Source organism: Martes martes, assembly GCF_963455335.1.
Source record: "Martes martes genome assembly, chromosome: 7".
NCBI lineage: Eukaryota > Metazoa > Chordata > Mammalia > Carnivora > Mustelidae > Martes > Martes martes.
In genome coordinates this window covers 142811188-142833495 of record NC_137894.1, presented here as the reverse complement: position 1 = coordinate 142833495, position 22308 = coordinate 142811188, and the positions used below count along the sequence as shown (strand labels likewise).

Genomic DNA, 22308 nt, shown 5'->3' with positions numbered 1-22308 from the left:
TACTGATTTCAAAAGAATTTAAGGGCCACTGGCTGGTTCAATCAGTAAGCATGTGACTTTTATCTCGAGATCCTGAATTCAAGCCCTATGCTGAGTTTATAACTTACTTTAAAAAAACAGATAAATGAAATAAAAATACAAAGATTTTGAGAGGTGCCTCAGTGGCTCAGTCAGTCTGACTCCTGGTTTTGGCTCAGTTCATGACCTCAGGGTCATGATATCGAGCCCTGTCTCAGGCTCTGCACTCAGCAGGGAGTCTGCTTAACATTCTCTCTCTCCTTCACCCTCTGCCTACACCCTTACTTGCTCTCTCTCTCGAGCAAATAAATAAATCTTTTAAAAAAATGTTTTAGGGGCACTTGGGTGGCTTAGTGGGTTAAGCCTCTGCCTTCGGCTTGGGTCATGATCTCAGGGTCCTGGGATCGAGCCCCGCATCGGGCTCTCTGCTCAGCAGGGAGCCTGCTTCCCCCTCTCTCTCTGCCTGCCTCTCAGCCTACTTGTGATCTCTCTCTCTGTGTCTAATAAATAAATAAAATTTAAAAAATTTTTTTAAGATTTTTAAAATCATGTATTTAAGGGGAACAGAATGAGAGAGAGGAGAGAGCATGTGCACATGAGATGGGGGAGGGTCAGAGGGGGAAGCAGACTCGACGCGGGACTCGATCCTGGGACTCCAGGATCAAAACTTGAGTTGAAAGCAGTTGCTTAACCGACTGAGCCACCCAGGCACCGCCCCCCAATTTTTTTTTTTATTTGAAAACCAGAGGGACATGATCCAGTAGCAAGCTGTTCAGTGAAGCTGTGGAAACTGAGGCTCTACCTCACTAGAGTAAATGGATGAAAGTGCTCCAAGGGGCCTCTACCGTCACCTGAGGTCTCTCTGACAGAGGAGCCGCACTTGCTTCCACGTCCACAGGTGCGAGCGTCCCCAGACAGCTACGGTTCACTAGGGCACGGACCGCGGTGTCCAGGACTCACAGCCCGCTGGGCCCAGGACAGCACACTGCGTATGACTGCAGCCAGCTCCTGGTGCACTCAGCGGCCAGCTTCCAAATCATTCCCATCAGTGGAGTCGAACATGCAGGTCAGCATGCACTACTATTTTTATACTGTTCTACTTCAAACTGATAAATTAAAAAACACAGAACACGGGTACACGGTGCTTGGGTTTTATTTAACATCATGTCCGTGACCCAGGGCCGGCTTGGAAACCACAGTCAGGACAGTCACACAGCCCGTGGCTCACCAGGCCCCCTGTTCTATCAGTCCACCCTGTGCTGACAGAAGCCAAGGGGCCCCTATAAAGCAGGCGTGGGACTCAGCTCACTTACAGGTTTCTAGAGCCCTTGTGGAATGGATTCCCAAAGCAGCCGCTTCTCCAGGAAACTCGGACACCGGCGGTAGGTGGGTCAGGGTGGGCGGGTCAGGGTGGGCTCCTAGGTGCTGTCTTCTTTGGTTTTGGCCTAAGCTTGTTCCAAACCCTCTCCAGGGCCACTTTTCCCATGCAGAAGGTGATGGCAAAATTACGCTTGTACCAGTCTCTACAGAGAAACAGGAGACACATGTGACATCCCCCCAGGAACTGAGGACTAGCGCCCAGACCTCTGAGGGGAGTTCCCAGCCCCCAGGCAAGTCCTTCCGACTACCCTCCACCTCTCCCCGACTACCCTCCACCTCTCCCCGGTGTCTCTTCCCTTTTCTGCCCTCATTAACACTAAATGGGCCATAAGAGCCTTCCTTCCCCCACTGGGATTGAATAAGACCAAGAATAAGGCTCAACAAAGTGAATGCCCCGTGTGCCCCAACCCCCACCTTTTCCCATTCTGCTGCAGTCCTCTAGTTTTTGCTAAAAGACTCCAAGAGAGAAGCCTGGGGCGTCCAGATTTTATTTGTGTATTTGACAGAGAGACAGCGAGAGAGGGAACACAAGCAGGGGGAGTGGGAGAGGGAGAAGCAGGCTCCCTGCCAAGCAGAGAGCCCGATGCGGGGCTCCATCCCAGGACCCCGGGATCATGACCTGAGCCGAAGGCAGAGGCTTAACCCAGGGAGCCCCCCAGGCGCCCCTCCAGACTCTTCTGATGCTAAGGCCCCTGGAAGCTGAAATGCCAATAAGTACCAGTGCTTTTCAGTCAAATGAGCTAGCGAGGGCACGTGGGACTTTTATTTCAGACCAGACTCCGAGAGTTTACTGGGTCTCAGCACAGAAGGAGACGGACCAAGGGCTCCAAAGAAGCAATGGCAAGAGGTAAAAGCACTTGTTTTCTGGAGCCTTTGCCCTGGCTGGATAGAAAGCCCCTCTCCTCAGAACGACCTTATGCGTCTGTCCCCTTCAGTGATGTGAATGGGAAGCAGTGCCCTAAATGAACAAGAAAGGCTTCGAGATGACAGTTCTTACGTCACTAAGGAAGAGCCAGGTCCACCCCACCAATGCTCTGACAAGTGCAGGGAAACTCAACTCTTCCCGTTTCCATAGGGAAGGCAGGGGCAGGAGCCGGCGAGAGCACAGGAGGGGATGCTGAGGCTCCTCGGCTACCCGCCCTCGGGTAAGGCTGGTCCTCTCTGCTCTGAACCCCACACGGAGCGCACCCAGCTCACCGGAGACGAGGCGTGCCGCAAACACGCTACGGGGCCACATCAGAAATCAAAGGTCCAGAGAAACAGAACCAATACTGGCTCGACTGAGTAACTTGGCGAGCTCAGGGTAACATGACTGCACTAGCCCCACTATGCACATGCTGAGAGACTGATCTCACCGCCCGCGTGTTGGTCCCGTGGGCTTGCCCGGCCTCAACCACTACCACCCTTCTCTAGATTTTACCGCCCCTGCCCATCCTGACACCGCCACTATTACCTTTTAAAGCAAATCTCAAACATCATAGCCTATCATTTCATCTGAAAATACATATTATGTATCATTAAAACACTTTTTAGGGGCGCCTGGGTGGCTCAATGGGTTAAAGCCTCTGCCTTCGGCTCGGGTCATGATCTTAGGGTCCTGGGATCGAGCCCCGCCTCGGGCTCTCTGCTCAGCGGGGAGCCTGCTTCCTCCTTTCTCTCTGCCTGCCTCTCTGCCTACTTATGATCTCTATCTGTCAAATAAATAAATAAAATTTTTTAAAAAAGATTCTCTTTAAAAAAACACACACACTTTTTAAAAACATGTAACCACAATACTACCACTGCATCTGATCAAATGAACAATAATGTATCAGTACAGACTAATATACAGCCACTGTTCAATTTCCTCTAATGGAGTATCTTCTATAGTGGTTTGTTTGCATCAGGACCCAAAGAAGGACTGTACACTGCACGAAGCCTCTTTTAACCTGAAGTAGATCCCCCTCCTGTTTAAAATTCTAGTTACATGTCTGTCTTCGGCTCAGGTCATGATCCTAGTATCCTGGGATCAAGTCCTACATTGGGCTCCTTGCTCTGCAGGGAGTCTGCTTCTCCCTCTCCCTCCACCTGCTTGTGTTCTCTCTCTCTCAAATAAAAAAAACTTCATAAAAAAATAAATAAAATACTAGTTATCTGTTGAAACTAGATCATTTGTTCTTCCAGAATTTCCAACATTTTGCAACTGTATCTTCAGGCTATCATTTTAAACACGATCTTCTACGAACCCCTCACCCCCAACCCCATACACCCTTTACTTTTTTCCTGTGAACTGGTATTAAGTCTGGAGGTCTGCCTAGAGTCCTCTCCATTTTTTTCGTAAGGACATGTCACAGGTGGTACCCCCACTTCCTCCTGCACCTCACAGAGGCGCAGTGGCAGATGCCCCACTGTGTACGACGAGAAGACGTGCCAGGGTTCAGGAGCTGTCACCCTGACCCCGTGTTATAAAGCCCCACCAGCTTTCCTACCCGATGGTTACAGCAGCTGTGAGTGACTGTGACCCAGATCCATTATTTCACTGGGAAAATGTTAATTTGTTTTAAAAGATTTTAAAATTAAAAAAAATTAATTTTAAATTTTAAAAAATTCAAAAAATTTTTTAAAAATTTAAAAAATGGGGGTGCCTGGGTGGCTCAGTGAGTTAAACCTCTGCCTTCAGCTCAGGTCATGATCTCAGAGTCCTGGGATCGAGCCCCGCATCGGGCTCTCTGCTCAGCGGGGAGCCTGCTTCCCCCTCTCTCTGCCTGCTGCTCTGCCTACTTGTGATCTCTGTCTGTCAAATTAATGAATAAAATCTTAAAAAAATTTTTTTAAAAATGTTTTTAAAGATTTTATTTACTTTACAGAGAGAGACAGTGAGAGAGGGAACACAAGCAGTTGGGGAGAAAGAGGGAGAAGCAGGCTTCGTGCTCAACAGGGAGCCTGATGTGGGGCTCAATTCCAAGACCCTGGGATCATGACCTGAGCCGAAGGCAGATCTTAATGACTGAGCCACCCAGGCACCCCTGGAAAATGTTAACTTTCTAATTCCACCACTCCTTCTGCATTAGCTGTCATCCTTCTACAAAGAAAAATGCTCCGGGGCGCCTGGGTGGCTCAGTGGGTTAAAGCCTCTGCCTTCGGCTCGGGTTGTGATCCCAGCGTCCTGGGATCAAGCCCCACATCGGGCTCTCTGCTCGGCAGGGAGCCTGCTTCCTCCCTTCTCTCTGCCTGCCTCTCTGCCTACTTGTGATCTGTCTGTCAAATGAATAAATAAAATCTTTAAAAAAAAAAAAAAAAGAAAAAGAAAAATGCTCCTTCATGGGGTTACCCAGAAATACAGATGATCTAGGAAAGGTATGTTTTCTTTGGATTCTTTTATATATGAATTTTTATTTATTTATTTTTTAAAGATTTTATTTATTTATTTGACAGAGAGAGAGATCACAAGTATGGCAGAGAGGCGGCGGGGGTGGGGGGTGGCAGGCTGCCTGCCGAGCAGAGAGCCCGATGCGGGGCTCGATCCCAGGACCCCGGGATCATGACCTGAGCCGAAGGCAGAGGCTTAACCCACTGAGCCACCCACGCGCCCCATTTATGAATTTTTAGAATCCAAAGAATACAGCTGGCTGCCTAGCTATACCCAGAGGTGACTGAGCTTTACAATATTGTTATGACTGCAAAGATGTTTGTATATTGGATGTATATTCTAATCCACAGTGGTCATTTCCTTTATGCAGCTGAAGTGGCTTTAACCCTGGCCTACGGGAGCCCCTCCAGTTGGCTCCTGTGCTGCTCTCCTGTAACCCTGCTGGTCTCTAAGCCTCCACGCTGGGACACACAAGGTGTCTCAACTCATCCTGTGCTGTTCCCACCTCAGACCAGCTTCTCCAAGGAGCTCAGGTTCCCTTTAGTGGAAAGCACTGTCCAAGCACAAGGGGTATAGACTGTCATAGGGTTGCCACACGAGTATCTTTAAGCTATCAATTTTATTTAAAAGTGTAAAAACTGGGCCACCTGGGTGGCTCAGTGAGTTAAAGCCTCTGCCTTCTGCTCAGGTCATGATCCCAGGGTCCTGGGATCGAGCCCCGCATCTGCCTGCTTCTCTGCCTACTTGTGATCTCTGTCTGCCAAATAAATAAATAAAATTAAGAAAAAAAAAGTGTAAAAACTAAATTTATGGCAACATCTATCTTTAATATAAACATAAATGTCACTAAATACAAATAAGAAAATAATCCTACCCTATACAGATATAATATTCAGATTTTAAGAAAAAAATACTTACCTGTTATAATACATGTGCTTCAGAAAATTTTTACTTAAAAATTCCTTGTAGAAGTCAGCCATTTCTTCTGCATCTAATGTTGCTTTTTGGCCTGAAAATTAATTTCAATTTAAACATTAAGATTTAATGGGGAGTGACCCACAAACTACTATTGATCTAACAGAGGTCAGCAAGGTTACAGGATATAAGATCAAAATACATACATCAACTGTATTTTTTACACACCAGCAATAAACAAGCCAAAAATGAAATTAAGAAAGCAATTCCAGGGGTGCCTGGCTGACTCAGTGAAGCAGCCAACTCTTGATCTGGGGGTCATGAGTCTGAACCCCATGCTGGGCACAGTTTACTTAATTGAAACATATATACATATACATATATATATATATATATATATATAAGAAAACTATTCCATTTATAATAGCATCAAAAATAATAAAGGACCCAGGAATAAATTTGAGAGGAAGTGTAAGACTTACACACTGAAAACTACAAAACACAGCTAAAAGAAATTAAAGAAGACACAAATAAATGGAAAGACATTCCAATGTTCACGGTTTTAAAGACTTCACACCGCTGAGATGAACCTGACACACAGGTTCAATACAATCCCTCTCGAATCCCAGCTGGATTTTGGCAAAAACTGACAACCAGATCCTAAAATTCATGTAAAAATGCAAGGAAGCGGGGCGCCTGGGTGGCTCAGTGGGTTAAGCCTCTGCCTTCAGCTCAGGTCATGATCCTGGGGTCCTGGGATTGAGCGCCACATCGGGCTCTGTGCTTAGCAGGGAGCCTGCTTCCTCCTCTCCCTCTGCCTCTCTGCCTACTTGTGATCTCTCTCTCTCTCAAACAAAGAAATAAGTAAAATCTTTTAAAAAATAAAATAAAATGTACTGACTAAATCAAGGAGATGAAAATTTGTCCCTGTTTTCTTCTAAGAGATTTTTAGTTTTATCTTTCACTTTTAGGTCTTTGACCCATTTTGAGGTTGTGTTTGTATATGGTGTGAGGTAGGGAATCAACTTTATATTTTTGTATGTGGCCTTCAAGTATTCCAGAACCATTTGTTGAAGAGGCTGCTCCACACACAACCACCCGCTGCACTGAACTGTTTTGTTACCTTCGCTGAAAATCAGTTGCTCGTGAATGTTTGTGGTTATTTCTGGACTCTGAGGCCTGTCCTTGTGTCAGCACCACACGGTCATTTTTTAAAATTTATTTATTTGACAGACAGAGATCACAGAGACTGGCTCAGTCAGTTAAGTCTCTGCCTTCAGCTTGGGTCATGATCCCAGGGTCCTGGGATCGAGCCCCGCATTGGGCTCTCTGCTCAGTGGGGAGCCCGCTTCTCCCTTTCCCTCTACCTGCTACTCCACCTGCTTGTGCGCGTGCTGTCTCTCTCTATGTCAAATAAATAAATAAAAATTCTTGGAGCACCTGCGTGGCTTAGTGGGTTAAATCTCTGCCTCCAGCTCCAGTCATGATCTCAAGGTCCTGGGATTGAGCCCCGTATTGGGCTCCGAGACTGCTTCTCCCTCTCTCTCTGCCTGTCTCTCTGCCTACTTGTGATCTATCTCTCTGTCAAATAAATAAATAAGATCTTTTAAAAAAAATTCTTTAAAAAACAAAAAAACCCATCACAACAACAACAAAAAAGAATAACCCACTTTAAAAATGGGCAAATTACCTGAATAGATATTTCTCCAAAAAGCACAAAAGAGACTTGGTATCGCTAGTCATCGGGGAAATTCAAATAATAAAGACAATAAGATACCATCCACGCCCACCAGGACAGCTATAATCATAGACTGTAATTTAGGATGGTTAAACAGACAGTAGTAAGACGTGTTGGGGAGGACATGGGGAATCCGGAACCCTCATATACTGCCGGGGGGGAACGTAATACAGGGCAGCCACTATGGCAAGTAGCCTGGCGGTTCCTCAAAAAGGCAAACACAGAGTTACCACATGACCCAGCGACTCGGCTTGTAGGTATGACACACAGTCGCTCACAGCAGCAGTCTTCATAAAAGCCAAAAAAGCAGAAACAACCCAAATGTCCATCAACTGATGGATAAACAAAATGTGGTCTATCCATACCACAGAATATTATTCAGCCGTAAAAAATCTTTGAAATCCTGGTCCATGCTACAACATGGACAGAACCGGAAAACGTGCGCTTAAGTGAAAGAAGGCGGACACACAGGCGCCTGGGTGGCTAAGCTGGCTAAATGTCCGACTCTTGGTTTTGGTTCAAGTCATGATCTTAAGATCATGGGATCGAGCCCCACAGCAGGCCCTGTGCTCAGCACGGAGTCTGCATGTCCCCTTCCCTCTGCTCCCCCCGCTGCCCTGTTATTCACACGCACTCTCCCTCTTTCAAATAAATAAACACAATCTTAGAAAGAAAGAAAGAAAGAACGAACGAGCGAAAGCAGACACAAAGGACCACATATTGTATGTTTCCATTTATCTGGAAAGGTCCAGAACAGGCAAGTCCATAAGGACAGAAAGTAGGTAAGTGGCCGTTGGGACCTGGTGGGAGGAAGAGAGACGGGAGTGACGGACAGTGGGAATGGGGTTTCTCGTGGGGGATGAAAATGTTCTGGAATGAAATATGGTGATGGTCGCACAACCTTGTGAATGCTGACTACTACTAATTGTAAAGAAAATGTGAATTTTAGGGGTGCCTGGGTGGCTTAGTTGTGAAGCGTCTGCCTTTGGCTCAGGTCATGATCTCAGGGTCCTGGGATCAAGGCCACATCGGGGTCCCTGCTTCTCCCTCTGCCTGCTGCTCCCCCTGCTTGTGCTCTCTCTCAAATAAATTTTTTTTTTAAATCTGAATTTTAAGGCATGTGAATTCTATCTCAGAAAAGGAAAAAGGCTCAGGGAGCAAACAGCCTCCTCCTCTCAGCCGACGGGACAGGCCAGTGCAGCTCAATGGCCTCAGGACTAACCGAGCGAGGTGGGCACCCGCCAGGGCATGTCCCGTGGGATCCCCCTCACTGTGTCTACTCCAGCGCCTTCTGAAGCTTCCGACAAGGGAGGCGAGCACCCGTGAGAGGGAGACGGAAGGCTACCTTGCTCTGAACGCACCCTGGCCTGGGGCAGGTCCCGGCCTCACGGAGCCATCTCTGAGCCCGTGAGCACACTGAACCCGGTGATGCGGCAGGTGCTGGTGGGCACTGGTGACACCCAAGGACTGACCAGGCCACCCCCATGGGGCTGTGTGGGGGGGAGGTATCAACCATGGCGCCCACCCTCAGGGCACCCCACCAGATGTAAAAAGGCCACAGAGGACAGGAATCAGCCTGCCACCAGGGGCAGAGGGCAGCCCACAGGCCGGTGTCAGAACAGGGAGCGATGGCCCAGAGGCAAGGCCCCCTGGCTGAGCCCTGAGCCCCAGACAGGCCCCCCGGTCTGCACAGGAGCCGGATCCGCCCCAGGGGTTCCCGCAGGCGCAGGGAGGCCCACGTTCACGCTCCGGGCCCAGCTCTAGCAGGCTCGCCCTTGCCGATGCTGTCTCCAGGGGGAGGCCGTGCTTGCCCGCGGCAAGATGAGGTACATGCTCCAACCCTACTGGGATCTCGGGGAGACAGGCTGGGAAGGCGACCCAAGGGCACATTTCCATGGAAGCAGGAGGGATCGTGGCCGACCTCTTACACATACAACAGGCGCCCACATGCAGATGGCGCGGCACAAGCACGCGTCTGTCCCCTCAGAGAGGACGCGCACACGCGCCTTCTCAACCTCAACCGAGCGAACGGCAGCGAGTCGCACGCGTCCTCACTCCTCTGACCCAGCCTCCTGCGGCTCCTCAACACCTTCATCTGCGGGAGCCGCCACGTCTCCCCTCGCTGCCATCTCTGAGGCCCTGTCCGAGGCCCAACTCCCCCCCACCCCGTTCTTCATGCTCTAGGAGTGCAGCAGGCGCCCGCCGGGCTGCCCGTCTGTGGGCCACACTCCCAGCCCACGCGAGCAGGGCCGCGGCCCTGCCTCCTCCGTTACGCGGTCCTGGTGCCTGGCTTGGCGCAGGGAGACTACTGGGTCAACACCGTGAAGCAACGAATGGACAGATGATAACGGACAAGAAAGAGAACCGCCGGCTGCCGGAGGAGAGGAGGGAGCCGGAGGTCCCAGGAAAGTGACATTAAGCCGGGTCTTACGGGATAAACACGAGCCCACGGGGTAGAGAAGGGAGGAGACGGGTCACAGCCCATGCACCAGCACGGAGGAAAGGAAGGGTCTGGAGAGGCACAGATGTGACTGAGCAGAGCGAGTGAGGAGGGTGGGGAGGGTCTGAGTGTGGTGACGGGGCCAAGGAACGGAGCCCCGGACTCAGGCAGCAGCGCGAGAGCACTAGCGTCTTCCGGACAGCGAGTCTTGGAGGGAGAGGCACGCGTGCACCCTCGGCTCGGCTTCCCAGCACGCCTCTCTGTGACCTCGCAGCAGCACACCACGAACACAGATGCGCCCCCAGCAGCGGCCCCGCTGCAACGAGCTCTGGCCCTCGCCGGCGGATGGCTCGGGACCGTAACCCCTCTCCGGTCTAGAGCAGGCCCCGCGGCAGCGCGCGTCACAGGGCTGCTCTGAGGCAAGCTGAGCCGCGGCCAGTGTGGATGGGACGGGGCCTGGCACGGCCAGTGTGCGGGATGGGACGGGGCCTGGCACGCCGTGCTCACTTGTCACCACCGCGGGTCAGACAGCAGGAGCCCCAGGGTCCTAAGGACAGGTCAGGCACCGTCTTCAGCTGCTGGTCTGGGGGGGTGTCCTGCCCACACCCCCCAAAGCCAGAGCGCAGCATAAAGCAGAAGCACCAGATACGTCCACTAAGTAATTCCGATTCCGTGCCCACCAACACTGCAACGTGCTGCTGAGCTCTAAGGAAAGGCAGCACAGGACGGGAGGCAGCCAAGCCCCCTCATCCCACGTTTGCTGCAAACCCAGTGGGGGGCTCACAAACACCAGCCAGCTCAAAGTAAACCCTCCTCGACGGCACACTTTCCCCCATTGCATGAAAACTTACTTTCGTGGGGCGCCTGGGTGGCTCAGTGGGTTAAGCCTCTGCCTTCGGCTCAGGTCATGATCCCAGGGTCCTGGGATGGAGCCCCGCATCGGGCTCTCTGCTCAGCGGGGAGCCTGCTTCCTCCCCTCTCTCTCTCTCTCTGCCTGCCTCTCTGCCTACCTGTGATCTCCCTCTGTGTCAAATAAATAAATAAAATCTTTAAAAAAAAAAAAGAAAGAAAACTTACTTTTGCAACAGAAGAAATTAGAGGCAAGAATCCCCCCAGTGCACGGCTGCTCTACAACACGGGGACAGGTAGAGCTGAAATCGGGGTGTTCCGCTTCTTGCACTGGAAATTCAGTAATCTTCTCCACTGCTGAATATTCCAGCGAACATCCACCAGGCGGAAGGGCCACTACTCTAACCTCTGAGTACTGGAATTTAGACACTCTGCCCAGCCCCTTTTTTTTTTTCCCTGCAATTAAAGCTAATGCTGTGGGGGTGCCTGGGCGGCTCCGTGGGTTGAGCATCCAACTCCTGATCTCAGTGATCTCAGCTCAGGTCTTGATCTCGGGGTTTGAGTTCGAGTCCCGCTAGCTCCTTTAAAAGAAAAAAAGAAGGTAATGCTGCAAGAACAGACGGCTGACTCTTCTCGTCTTCCTCTAGGATGCGTTCTTAGATGTTCTGTGACCCAAATCCTCCTGCTTCTTGGCATACAGCTGGAGCCTGCAGTCACGTCCTTCCGGGAAGAGGGCTGGAGACCTGCCGCTGACCGCCCGCGGGCGCTGTGCTGTGCCATCCCCCCAGCAGCAGCGAGTGAGCTCCCGGAAGACACCTGCAGTCCCGCGAGCACGAGCCAGCGCCGGGGAGCTGGTCACGCACGCACCGTCGTCTGCGGCCACACCCCTCACCCGCACGCACGCAGTCATTTCTACAAACGGGTTCACGCTCTTCACCAAGACTTCCCCCATCTCTGCTCTACCAGCTGGTTCATGCGTCACTTGTTCCCTGGACGCAGACCCTCTGTGCAGCCCCTGGTTTACACGGGCCTGGTGCTGCCTCCAGGCCCCGTTTCCACAGCAGCAGCCCCGCTCACTCAACACAGCCCCAAGCCTGGGCCTCGCCTCATGGCCCAGGGCCCTGAGGTCCCACCAGGGGAGAGCCTCTAGTGGCTATGCCCTGCCCTTGAACTAGGGAGGTATACTGAGAAATGGAGAAAGTCCATTCACGGCAAGAGAAGGCTGAGGCCTGGGGTGGAGAGCTGTTTATGGCTCTAGCAACTGAGGGCAGGCCATGCCTGAGCCACCTGTATCCCCTCAGCACACTCCTTTACTGACAGATCAAAAGGAGTCTTCCCTGGGGCGCCTGGGTGGCTCAGTGGGTTAAAGCCTCTGCCTTTGGCTCAGGTCATGATCCCAGAATCCTGGGATCAAGCCCCGCATCGGGCTCTCTGCTCAGCGGGGAGCCTGCTTCCTCCTCTCTCTCTGCCTGCCTCTCTGCCTGCTTGTGATCTCTCTCTCTCTGTCAAATAAATAAATAAATAATCTTTAAAAAAAAAAAAAAAAAAGGAGTCCTCCCAGGGTGCCTGGCTGACTCAGTGGAGTGTGTGACTCTTATCTCAGGGTTGTGGGTTCAAGCCCCACACTGGGTATACAGAATGCTTAAAAACAAAATCTTTTTTTTTTTTTTTAAGATTTTATTTATTCATTTGAGAGAGAGCACAAGCAGGGCGGAGAGGGACAGGGAGAAGCAGGCTCCCCACCGAGCAGGGAGCCCGATGCGAAACTTGATCCCAGGACCCTGAGATCATGACCTCAGCCGAAGGCAGACACTTAACCAACTGAGCCACCCAAGTGCCCCACTTAAAAATCTTAAGAAAAAAAAAAAGTCCTCTCTAACACAGATGTCAGTTTTCCTGTTCTCCTGTCACTCTACTTCTACCGTCAAGTTTAAGGAACCATCACTTCTCTAGGCACTGGAGAGTCAGCTGTGTTAAGACTTTCTACAATCGAGGGCGCCTGGGTGGCTCAGTGGGTTAAGCCTCTGCTTTCGGCTCAGATCATGATCTCAGGGTCCTGGGATCTGAGCCCCACATCGCGCTCTCCGCTCAGCAGGGAGCCTGCTTCCCCTCCCCGGGACCTGCCTGCCTCTCTGCCTACATGTGATCTCTGTCTGTCAGACAAATAAATGAAATCTTTAAAAAAAAAAAAAAAGACTTTCTACAATCGAGAATACCGTATTTAACTTTTAATCCATAAATAACTGATTTTTTTTTTTTTTTTTTTTTTTTAAAGATTTTATTTATTTACTTGACAGAGAGAGAGAGAGATCACAAGTAGGCAGAGAGGAAGAGAGAGGGGGAAGCAGGCTCCCTGCTGAGCAGAGAGCCCGATGTGGGGCTCGATCCCAGGACTCTGGGATCATGACCTGAGCTGAAGGCAGAGGCTTTAGCCCACTGAGCCACCCAGGCGCCCCCATAAATAACTGATTTTTAATAATTAACTTCTTCAAACATTTGGAATCTATTTGTATTATAGGGGCCATGAATCTAAATTTACTGTTTGGGGCCAGAAGCAGATTCTCCATCATTGTTAATTAAAACAGACTTCCTCCTCCCTCAGTCTGCAGGACCCCTATACTCCTGTACTCTGGTCCCATGGAGGCGACACGCCTGTGTTACCCCCCACATTACCATCACCACAGCCTGGAAACTGTTGAAATGCTAACAGAGTGGGTGCCTCCCCTCACGTGTCCCTTTCCTTGATATATTCTTTCCTGTTTCATTACCACGTTAATTAAAAAATCTGATTTAAGCCCAGCCTTTCAGTACATGGTAATGCCATCAACAGGAACTCTGTGATATTAATAACAAGACTCAAAACCACCTCTCCCATCTGTTAAGAGAGTGGTTATGTCACGGCCTCCCTGACCCTGGCCATCCTGACGGCACACTCCTGAGGCTGGCATGCCCCTCCCTTAGGGCTGCGGCAACTGTGACCACGGTCCGGGGCCAGGACAGCACAGGGCAAGCTGAGAGCCACTGTGGCAAGGTGACGTCAGACAGGCGCCAGGAACCCGAGTCACTAGGCCAGAATCTAGGCCCCTCCACTTACTGTGTCATTTTGGTTATATACCTTGCCCTCAGGTTCCTCATCTCTAAAATGGCAAAAGTAGCAGGACCCACTTCGTTGGGTCACTGTGGGAACTAAAACACATGATGCGGGCAAAGGACTTAGCGTAGTACCGAGCACAGCCGGGGTCTGAAATTATGAGCCGTTACTCTACACTTACTGTTAGGACCCAGCAACCTTTCCCGCCGGCTCCAGCCCGCCAAGACAGCACCTTGATGACAGCCAACGGCAGAGCCCGCCACCAGTGCGGTCCAGCTTTCCCAGCTCTCTATCCTGAACAGATCCTGGCCAGGCTAAGGGTTAGCAGGGAGAGAGGGATGGTGCTTTAGCCCAATGAGAGACATGGCTTTTAGGGTCAATGGTTTTCTGATTTTCCATGAGAATCATGTTTTGACAGTAGAAATCTGTTTAACAAACAGTATGAAGTGTTATTCAGGCCTAACACCAACGGCAAGAGAAAATGATCAAAGTTACTCTGAGCACTGGATCTTCTATCCAGAAAAGAGCAGGCGGCTCAGGGGGCAGAAACTGAAGGAGCACAGCGTTCTCGCCGCATCGAGCACATGGCATGGGGGACGAGGTGCGGAGAGTAGCCAGGCAGGGCCGCGGCGGCCTTCAATCCAGACCCAGAGCACAGCCGCCATTCTGTAGTCATGCGGAGTCTAAAAACCTAAGCTAAGCAACAAATGTCAAATTTGCCCTTGGGGAAGGATGGTCTGGCTACATTGCAGAGTGAATTTGAGGCAGGAGTTGATAAACTACACCCGGCAGGCCAAATGCAGCCCACCGCCCGTCCTCCCGGAAATAAAGTTTTTCTGGAACACATTCGTGCTCATTAGTCTACGTATTTTCCATGGCCGCTTTCACACAGTGGCAGAGCTGAGCAGCCGAGACGGAGACCCCACACGGCCCAGAAAATGAGACTATTTACTATCTCGCCCTCTACAGGAAGTTTGCCGACCCCTGATTTAAAGACTGGAGGTCACGGAACCCATCAGAAAGCTACCGCCGCGGTCACAGAATTAGCAAGCGCCAGAACAAAAGCCATGTATCAAACTCAGGAAGCGGTCCGAGTGCTGGGAAATGTGCAAGAGGAAACCCTCGCAGAGAAATGGGGGGGGGGGCTCTGAGGAGGACTTCCGTGACGTTTGGGACTCCCGGGGGCTGGTGGGCGCCAGCCTGAGCTGAGGTCAGAAGGCAGGCAGTGGAGCTGGTCTAGGGGAGAAACGGCGCTCTCCCGCAGAAAAGGCTGCAGAACCATGGGACCTTGGGACAAAAGTTCAAAGGTCAGAGGGAAGACATCGGTCAGAAAGACCTAAAATCAGGAGAGGGATGATCTCCCCCAAAGGGAAAAGAGGGAGCAGGAGGAGGGCAGACCCACCATACATACTCAGAGCACCTGTCCCAAAGGAGACAACTCACCCCCTGGGTTTTCTCTCCTTCCTCGGACATCCTTTCTTTGGGGGGAGGGGCACGGAGGAGGGGCAGAGGGAGGAAGAGGGTCTCTAGCAGACTACCCACCAAGTGTGGAGCCCGACGGTAAGGGGCTGGGTCTCACCGCCCCGAGATCATGACCAAGAGTCGGACTCGACCAGCTGCGCCACACAGGCGCCGCTCACATCCTTTCTTTTTATCTTCCGCAGTTCCTCAAACACGCACCACGTTAGCACAGTAAGGACAAAGGAACAAACCTGATCCAGCTCTCGGTTCCAGGCCTTTAGCTTTTAGTCTTGAGCGAATAAATTCTTCTTTTTCCTAAAAGAAGACAACTATCAGAATGCCCTTTCTTCATCTTGCCGTCGTTCCGGGGCTGGGACGCAGCTCGAAGTGTTCCGGAGATTTCTGCGAAACGACCCATCTCCAAACCTGGGTTAACTCATCTGAATTTGGTTCAAAGTCCCATGCTTGAAGCAGGACTTGAAAACAAGATGTTTGATAAACTTTGGGAGGTTCTGTTTGTTTATAAATCCACAGAGTGAGATGAATATAGTCCATCTGACATAGCCTGCCCCAACAGGTGGACATATAAAGCTTAAATATGTTCCTTCTGGATTCAAGCATTTCTACTTCTTTCTCATACAGTTCATTAACAATATGCTGTTAAGAGTTCTGAATTCTCAGAATGAAATCACATCACAAAAACCCCTATTTTCATAAACACACACACATATTCTAGTTCTGGCTCTGCTACTTCTTTTAATACTTGAAAGTCTCAAAATCTGTGATTTTACAATGATCACTATTTCTGAGGTACAGTTACAATACTGACTTAAAAATCATATGCATACGTACATGCACATACATTTGCATGGATGAGAGAGGGTGGGGAGAGAAAGGAGAGAGAGGGAGCGAGGGAAGAGGGGGAGAGGAAGGCAGGACCAAGTGACAGAAAAGCAAAGACCAAGGATTTAGTGCCCCCACGTGGCCACACTTGTTCGTTCTTTCTCACGCAGCCTCTGATCTAAACTTACCTTGCGAAATGTCAAATTCTGGTTTGCCCAGAACTGTTGGTTCCACTCTTGTGTTTCTTGTCTTAATTGTCTTAGCTTTTGTTCCAACGGTGATTCGTTTTCAGGGACGTAAAAGTGAACGGGTCGAAGGTTTGAATGTTTATCTGGGGGTCCTATCCAATCATGGCAAGATTTTCTTGGAGGGCAGAATCCTGAGACCTTTAACAAAATGCACAGGATTTTAACATAAACTAAATGAATCCCTAGCATTTTATAAGGAACAGTCCAGACTTATTAAAGTCCCTCATTGGCTTCCTCTGTTTAAGACCATGTGTCAGAGGACATCCAAGTTGAGAGAACCATAACACTACTAACATGAGCACTGCGCACAGCACACTCAACCACGGCTCTGGGCTAGTTCAGTCTGAACGCAGAAAAACCATCTCGGGCTTACTTTGCACCGTATACAAAACTAACTCAAAATGGGTCACTCTAAAACTATAACAACCTCTAACTTCTAAAACAGTAGAAAGTGTCTACAACCTTACCCTAGGCAATGACCGTTTAGCTACACCACCAAAAGCACAAGCCACAGACTGGGAGAAAACACACGCAAATCTGAAAGAGGATTTGTTCCCAGAATATATAAAATTTCTCAAAACTCAATAACAAGAAAACAGACAATCCAATTTAAGAATGGGCAAATCAGCCAAATAAAATTTTCTTCAAAGGAGATATAGATAGCAAATAAGCACATAAAGCATGGCCAGCATCACTGCCCTCAGGTATATGTGCTGCCGAAGCGAGCACATCACTGCCCTCAGGGAAATGCCAATCCAAACCACGATGAGGTACCACCACACATCTTTTTTTTAAAAGATTTTATTTATTCATTTGACAGACAGAGATCACAAGTAGGCAGAGAGGCAGGCGGGGAGAGAGGAGGAAGCAGGCTCCCCACTGAGCAGAGAGCCTGATGTGGGGCTCGATCCCAAGACCCTGGGATCACGACCTGAGCCGAAGGCAGAGGCTTTAACCCGCTGAGCCACCCAGACGCCCACCACACATCTTTCAATACGGCAAAGACTGCCCCGGAAGTGCCCGGCAACGCTGCAGGGCTGCTGAAGACGCGGGCCACCTGAGCTCTTCCACGACTCAGGGTGGGAATGCAAACCACGCTTCACACACAACACAGCGACCCGCTCCTACCTACTCATCCCAGACGAACAAATACGTATGTTCACACAAACACCTGTCCCATCTGTGACTGCGAGAAGTGGCTTTATTTTTAAATGCCCCAAGCTGGAAACAGCCTGGTGAGTGGAAAACAAAGTACGGCGTGTCCACGCGATGGGTGCTCTTCAACAGCGGAGAACTACGTGCAACACACGTGAATCTCAGATGCTTCGTGTTCTCTGAAAAAGCCACATCAAGACCATCAAGGCATTGTGTACCACAGGATTCTACTCATAGGACACTGTGGGGAGACAGGTGCTGGGATGGAGGGAGGGGCTGACTACAAAGGAACTTCCCGGGCTGATGAAAACGTTCTCCACCTTGAATTGCAGTGTGGTGCACACCGCTGTCAGCAGGGAGTATTGCTGTATATAAACCGGGCTTCAACAAACTTGATATTAAAATAAAAAGATCACTTGAATAATCAAAAGACTAGCCTTCCATGTGTCCATTAAAAGATCAATGTAACCAAAACTCATGGGGAAAATACCACTCAATTTAGAAATCTCTTCTAAACCCTTTTTTTAAAAATTTTATTTATTTATTTGACAGAGATCACAAGTAGGCAGAGAGGCAGGCAGAGAGGGGGAAGCAGAGGCTTAACCCACGGAGCCACCCAGGTGGCCGCAGAAATCTCTTCTAAGCTATTCAAAACAACAAGATGCTGCTGACCGTGCCTTCTACCTCCACAGAGTGTCTCCCGTGCACCCTCCCTGCAGCAGCAGAAGGAGCACGGAGGAGGCAGCAAACAATACACAGACTGGAAGAGCTAGGCACGGAGACCATGTGCTCTGGGACTGCACCGCGCGGCATTCCAGAAAAAATCAGATCAGTGGTTGCTAGAGATAAGGGTGGGGGGGCTCGCTCTTTTACTGGGGCGAAAACTGCAAAGATTCATGTTTGTCAACACTCATAAAGGGGCGCCTGGGTGGCTCAGTGGGTTAAGCCTCTGCCTTCGGCTTGGGTCATGATCTCAGGGTCCTGGGATCGAGCCCCGCATCGGGCTCTCTGCTCAGCGGCGAGCCTGCTTCCTCCTCTCTCTGCCTGCTGCTCTGCCTACTTGTGATCTGTCTGTCAAATAAATAAATAAAATCTTAAAAAAAAAAGTGACAAGATAAAAGTGAAACAAGCCCTATTTGCCAATGTTACATGAGAAATTTCTTTGTTTCTGAATGCTAGAAGAGTACTTCCTCAGTTGCGGCTTCTCACAGTGTAATGGTAACAGACAGGACACACCTGTTAACTCAAGCTCTCTTCCTAGCTTTTCTCCCTCACTTCCCTGGTCAAGTCAATCAACCAAGTAATAAATTGAGCCCTGATTTAGCACATTTGGGGATTTCCATGGTGTAAATACCTCCACCGTAGACAGTTTCGAGCAGCCTACTATTATTTGGTGTTTCTACTGTGTAGCTAGAACAGTCATAAACAAGCTCACAAGCAGAGAACATTTAAAATGTAGTAAAATAAACAGAAGTGATAGAGTTTAAGTACATATTATCTTTGCTTTTAATAGAATTTATTTCAGTATATAATTATCAGTAACGGCCATTTATTAGCAAAATTCCTGAAAACGCAGCAAGTGGCTCTCTTCACAGTGGGGTGTGAGTGCTAACTGCTTCCTTGAACACGTGCCTGCACACACTCCCCACTCTGGATCCCATCACAAATTCACTCGCCTGGTCACCCCAGTTCCCCACTGCCTTTCTTCAAAAGGGCGCATAACACACCCTGCACACCACCTTAACCAGGTTACTCAAGAAGATTTATGGAAATATAGCAGTTTAAATATAGTTTTGTACCGTGCAGAAGGTTTAGCCTTCCCTCCCGTACCCCGCTTGCGGTCTGCAGCTGGACCTGAGAGTTAAATTGATCCAAGACAAATCCCCACAAGACACCCAAGTCTCACGTGTGCCCAAGCCCTCCGGGGAAATGAGGACCCAGACAGCGGCCTGGGCTGATACACCAGGTTGAACAAAAAGCACCAACTGTGGAAAAGTAACTGAAATACATGGGAGACTAGAGGAAGATGAGAATTATTTTAATCAAGAAGGTTCCTTCCGTCCTGGGAGAGGGAGGGCATCTTTCACCAGGAGCTTGAGCTTGGGCCTTTTGGAAGAACAGAAGGGGTCAGGCCACCCTTTCTAGCACCTACTGCTTCTCTGATACCAGATGCCAAGTGGCCTGGAGAGCGGCATGTCCCCCCACCCCCACCCCCAGCACCGTGGAGAACCACCGCTCACACCGTTCGCTCACATACCTAGAATGGTTTCATCTTCCTAAATAGAATTTATGAGAAAACAGATGAAACCAAACAGAACTTCCAAAATTATCAACATAATGGCAAAGTTTGTTTCCTGTATGTCTTCTAGAAGCAAGCAAACATTAAGTGTATGTGTATTAGAAAAACAGGGGCGCCTGGGGGGCTCAGTGGGTTAAGCCTCTGCCTTCGGCTCAGGTCATGATCCCAAGGTCCTGGGATCGAGCCCTGCATCGGGCTCTCTGCTCATCGGGGAGCCTGCTTCCCCCTCTCTCTCTGCCTCCCTACTTGTGATGTCTGTCAAATAAATAGATAAAATCTTAAAAAAAATAAAAGAAAAGAAAAAGAATAAGGAAAAACATTTTTAAAGATACAGTTCTAAAACTCACTGTGCGGTTTCTGCCTTAAAAGCTCTGCCCAACTAACCTCACGTTTTGGGCAATGCCTCTCAGCACGCTCTGCAGCTTCCCCCAACACTTCTCCTGTTACCACCTTTGGGGTTCTAGAGCATGACGCTAGGAGACTGACAGCTTTCCGTTTCAAGTCAGCTTACAGCACTTACGTAACTTTCTCACAGCCACAGAGGCAAGGCCTCTGATCAAAGTTAGAGTCACATGAAAAAAAAAAAAAAGAGTCACATGCTATCCTTCTAGAAGCCTTAGTGTCTAGGGCTGGAGCAGTAAGCTTTGCAGATTCTGGCCTGGGTTCTGCCCTGGCCCCAGGCGACACTGAACGCGTGGCATTTCCGCCCCCCCCCCCACCCCCCACACCAGGACTCAAGTATTCAAACAGCCGCACCCAGCTTCTCCTGAGGTTTACTGCGTGTGAGCCAGCAATCACGAGCACCAGGTTTCTGCCCCCTGGACAATTCTGGGATGGGCTGGTCTGAGCCGCTCCAGCTGCCTGAGGACCACACCCTCCCGTCTACTCGGGCTCCACACCCACCGAGACAGCGAAGCAATCTCTCCAAACCCCCATTAAACCATGCTCCCCCTTCCCTTAAAACCTTCAGTGGTTACTCATTACCCTCGGGACAGAGTCTAGCCCCTCCTGTGGCCTGGCAGTCTGGGTTTTTGCCCCCACCCACAGGAGCCTCCTTCAATGACACCCCAGCCTGTTTCAGTCCCTCCCGACCCTGTGCACGTTCTCCCTGCATCCTTCCCTCCTGCTCATGGTCACAGACCTCAGGTTCAAGGACAGGTCTCCAGGCACTCCCGAGGCTCCCCACAGCTCTTGTTCGTTCCTGCTTCTCCCACCAGACTGTGAGCCCGTGGCAGCCCCGACTGCATCTGTCTGTTCTCCAGTCAGAACACGCACTTGTCAGAACAATGTTCTTCCCAGTCTTAATCATTCCTGCTGACTCTCTGTTTATGCAAGAAATCCACTCCATCTTCAAAAAGCTCAATTTAGGGGCGCCTGGGTGGCTCAGTCATTGGGCATCTGCCTTCAGCTCAGGTCATGATCCCAGCGTCCTGGGATTGAGCCCCACATTGGGCTCCCTGCTCGGCGGGAGGCCTGCTTCTCCCTCTCCCGCTCCTCCTGCTGTGTTCCCTCTCTAGCTGCGTCTCTCTCTGTCAAATAAACAAATAAAATCTTAAAAAAAAAAAAACCTCAATTTTTATGAACTGTCTGGTGGAAGGACAGCCAACAAGTTAGAGGTCGCAATTACTGAACCAGCAGCGATGTCCAGAAGTTCTGAGGCGCCAAATACCATCGCTGTCGAGTGTTCCTTACATCTTGCATCCTTTTCTTTTTTTTCTAGATTTTATTTATTTACTTGACAGAGAGAGAGGGAACACAAGCACGGGGAGTGGGAGAGGGAGAAGCAGGCCTTCTGCCGAGCAGGGAACCCGATGCGGGGCTTGATCCCAGGACCCCAGGATCATAACCTGAGCCGAAGGCAGACGCTTAACGACTGAGCCCCCCAGGTGCCCATATATTTTGGGTTCCTGCGGACGGTTAACTGTTAGTTCCTGACAAGTTCCCAGACTTTCTGAAGTCTGGATAGTCAGAGAAGCGGAACCTCGGTGAGCATTCTGGAGTAAGATTCACACACGGTGGGAGAACAGGGCAGGGCTGGTGTAGGCGGACCGGTCAGAGCTGCAGGGGATGTGGGAGCCAGACGGACCGGCGGACTAGGGGTGGGGAGGCACGATGGGAGAAGCCCAGCCACTGCTGTCACCCCTGCGTGGCCACGACTGCTGCAGGTCCCCAGTGCACTGTGGACCGCTGCGCCCCCGCCGGGGTCGGCCGGACTTCACGCTGCATCCCTTCCTTGCCGCGGTTCTGACATCCCCCACTGGATCATGTTTACTTTGGCCTCGTAGTTCTGAAGTGCTTCTCTCGTGCAGTTGGACGCCTCACAAGAGACAGGGCCGAGGTGGAAAGTTCCAGATGAAGGGCCGGCGACTCCACAGAGGGGACTGAATTCCTGCTTGCTGGGAGAGAGCAGCAGGGCGCTGCTGGCAGAAAGACACCCTGATCTGCTTCCCTAAGCCCTGAAACTGCTGCTTGTCACCTGACACGGATCTGATACTAACCTGGCCTGACAGTCCTCAGCTACA

General features: G+C 50.2%; 1 protein-coding gene across 3 annotated transcripts in view; it reads right to left on the bottom strand.

The window, feature by feature from the left end:
- Nucleotides 1-755: 755 nt before the first annotated feature.
- Nucleotides 756-22308, bottom strand: part of COA8 (cytochrome c oxidase assembly factor 8) — a 28125-nt gene continuing 6572 nt past the window's right edge. Inside the window, exons 2-6 of one of the 3 annotated variants that reach the window (XR_013967118.1) lie at nt 16273-16470; nt 15493-15556; nt 10918-11270; nt 5666-5756; nt 1156-1541 (exon numbers count right to left, since the gene is read on the bottom strand). Coding sequence is in view for 1 of the 3 variants with exons in the window: in XM_080808429.1 (XP_080664555.1) it covers nt 1424-1541; nt 5666-5756; nt 15493-15556; nt 16273-16470 (471 nt within the window). In the remaining 2 variants the exon portion in view is untranslated. Of the gene's footprint in view, nt 1542-5665; nt 5757-10917; nt 11271-15492; nt 15557-16272; nt 16471-22308 lie in introns of all 3 variants that reach the window. The other 2 variants (XR_013967119.1, XM_080808429.1) reach the window with 2 other exon arrangements.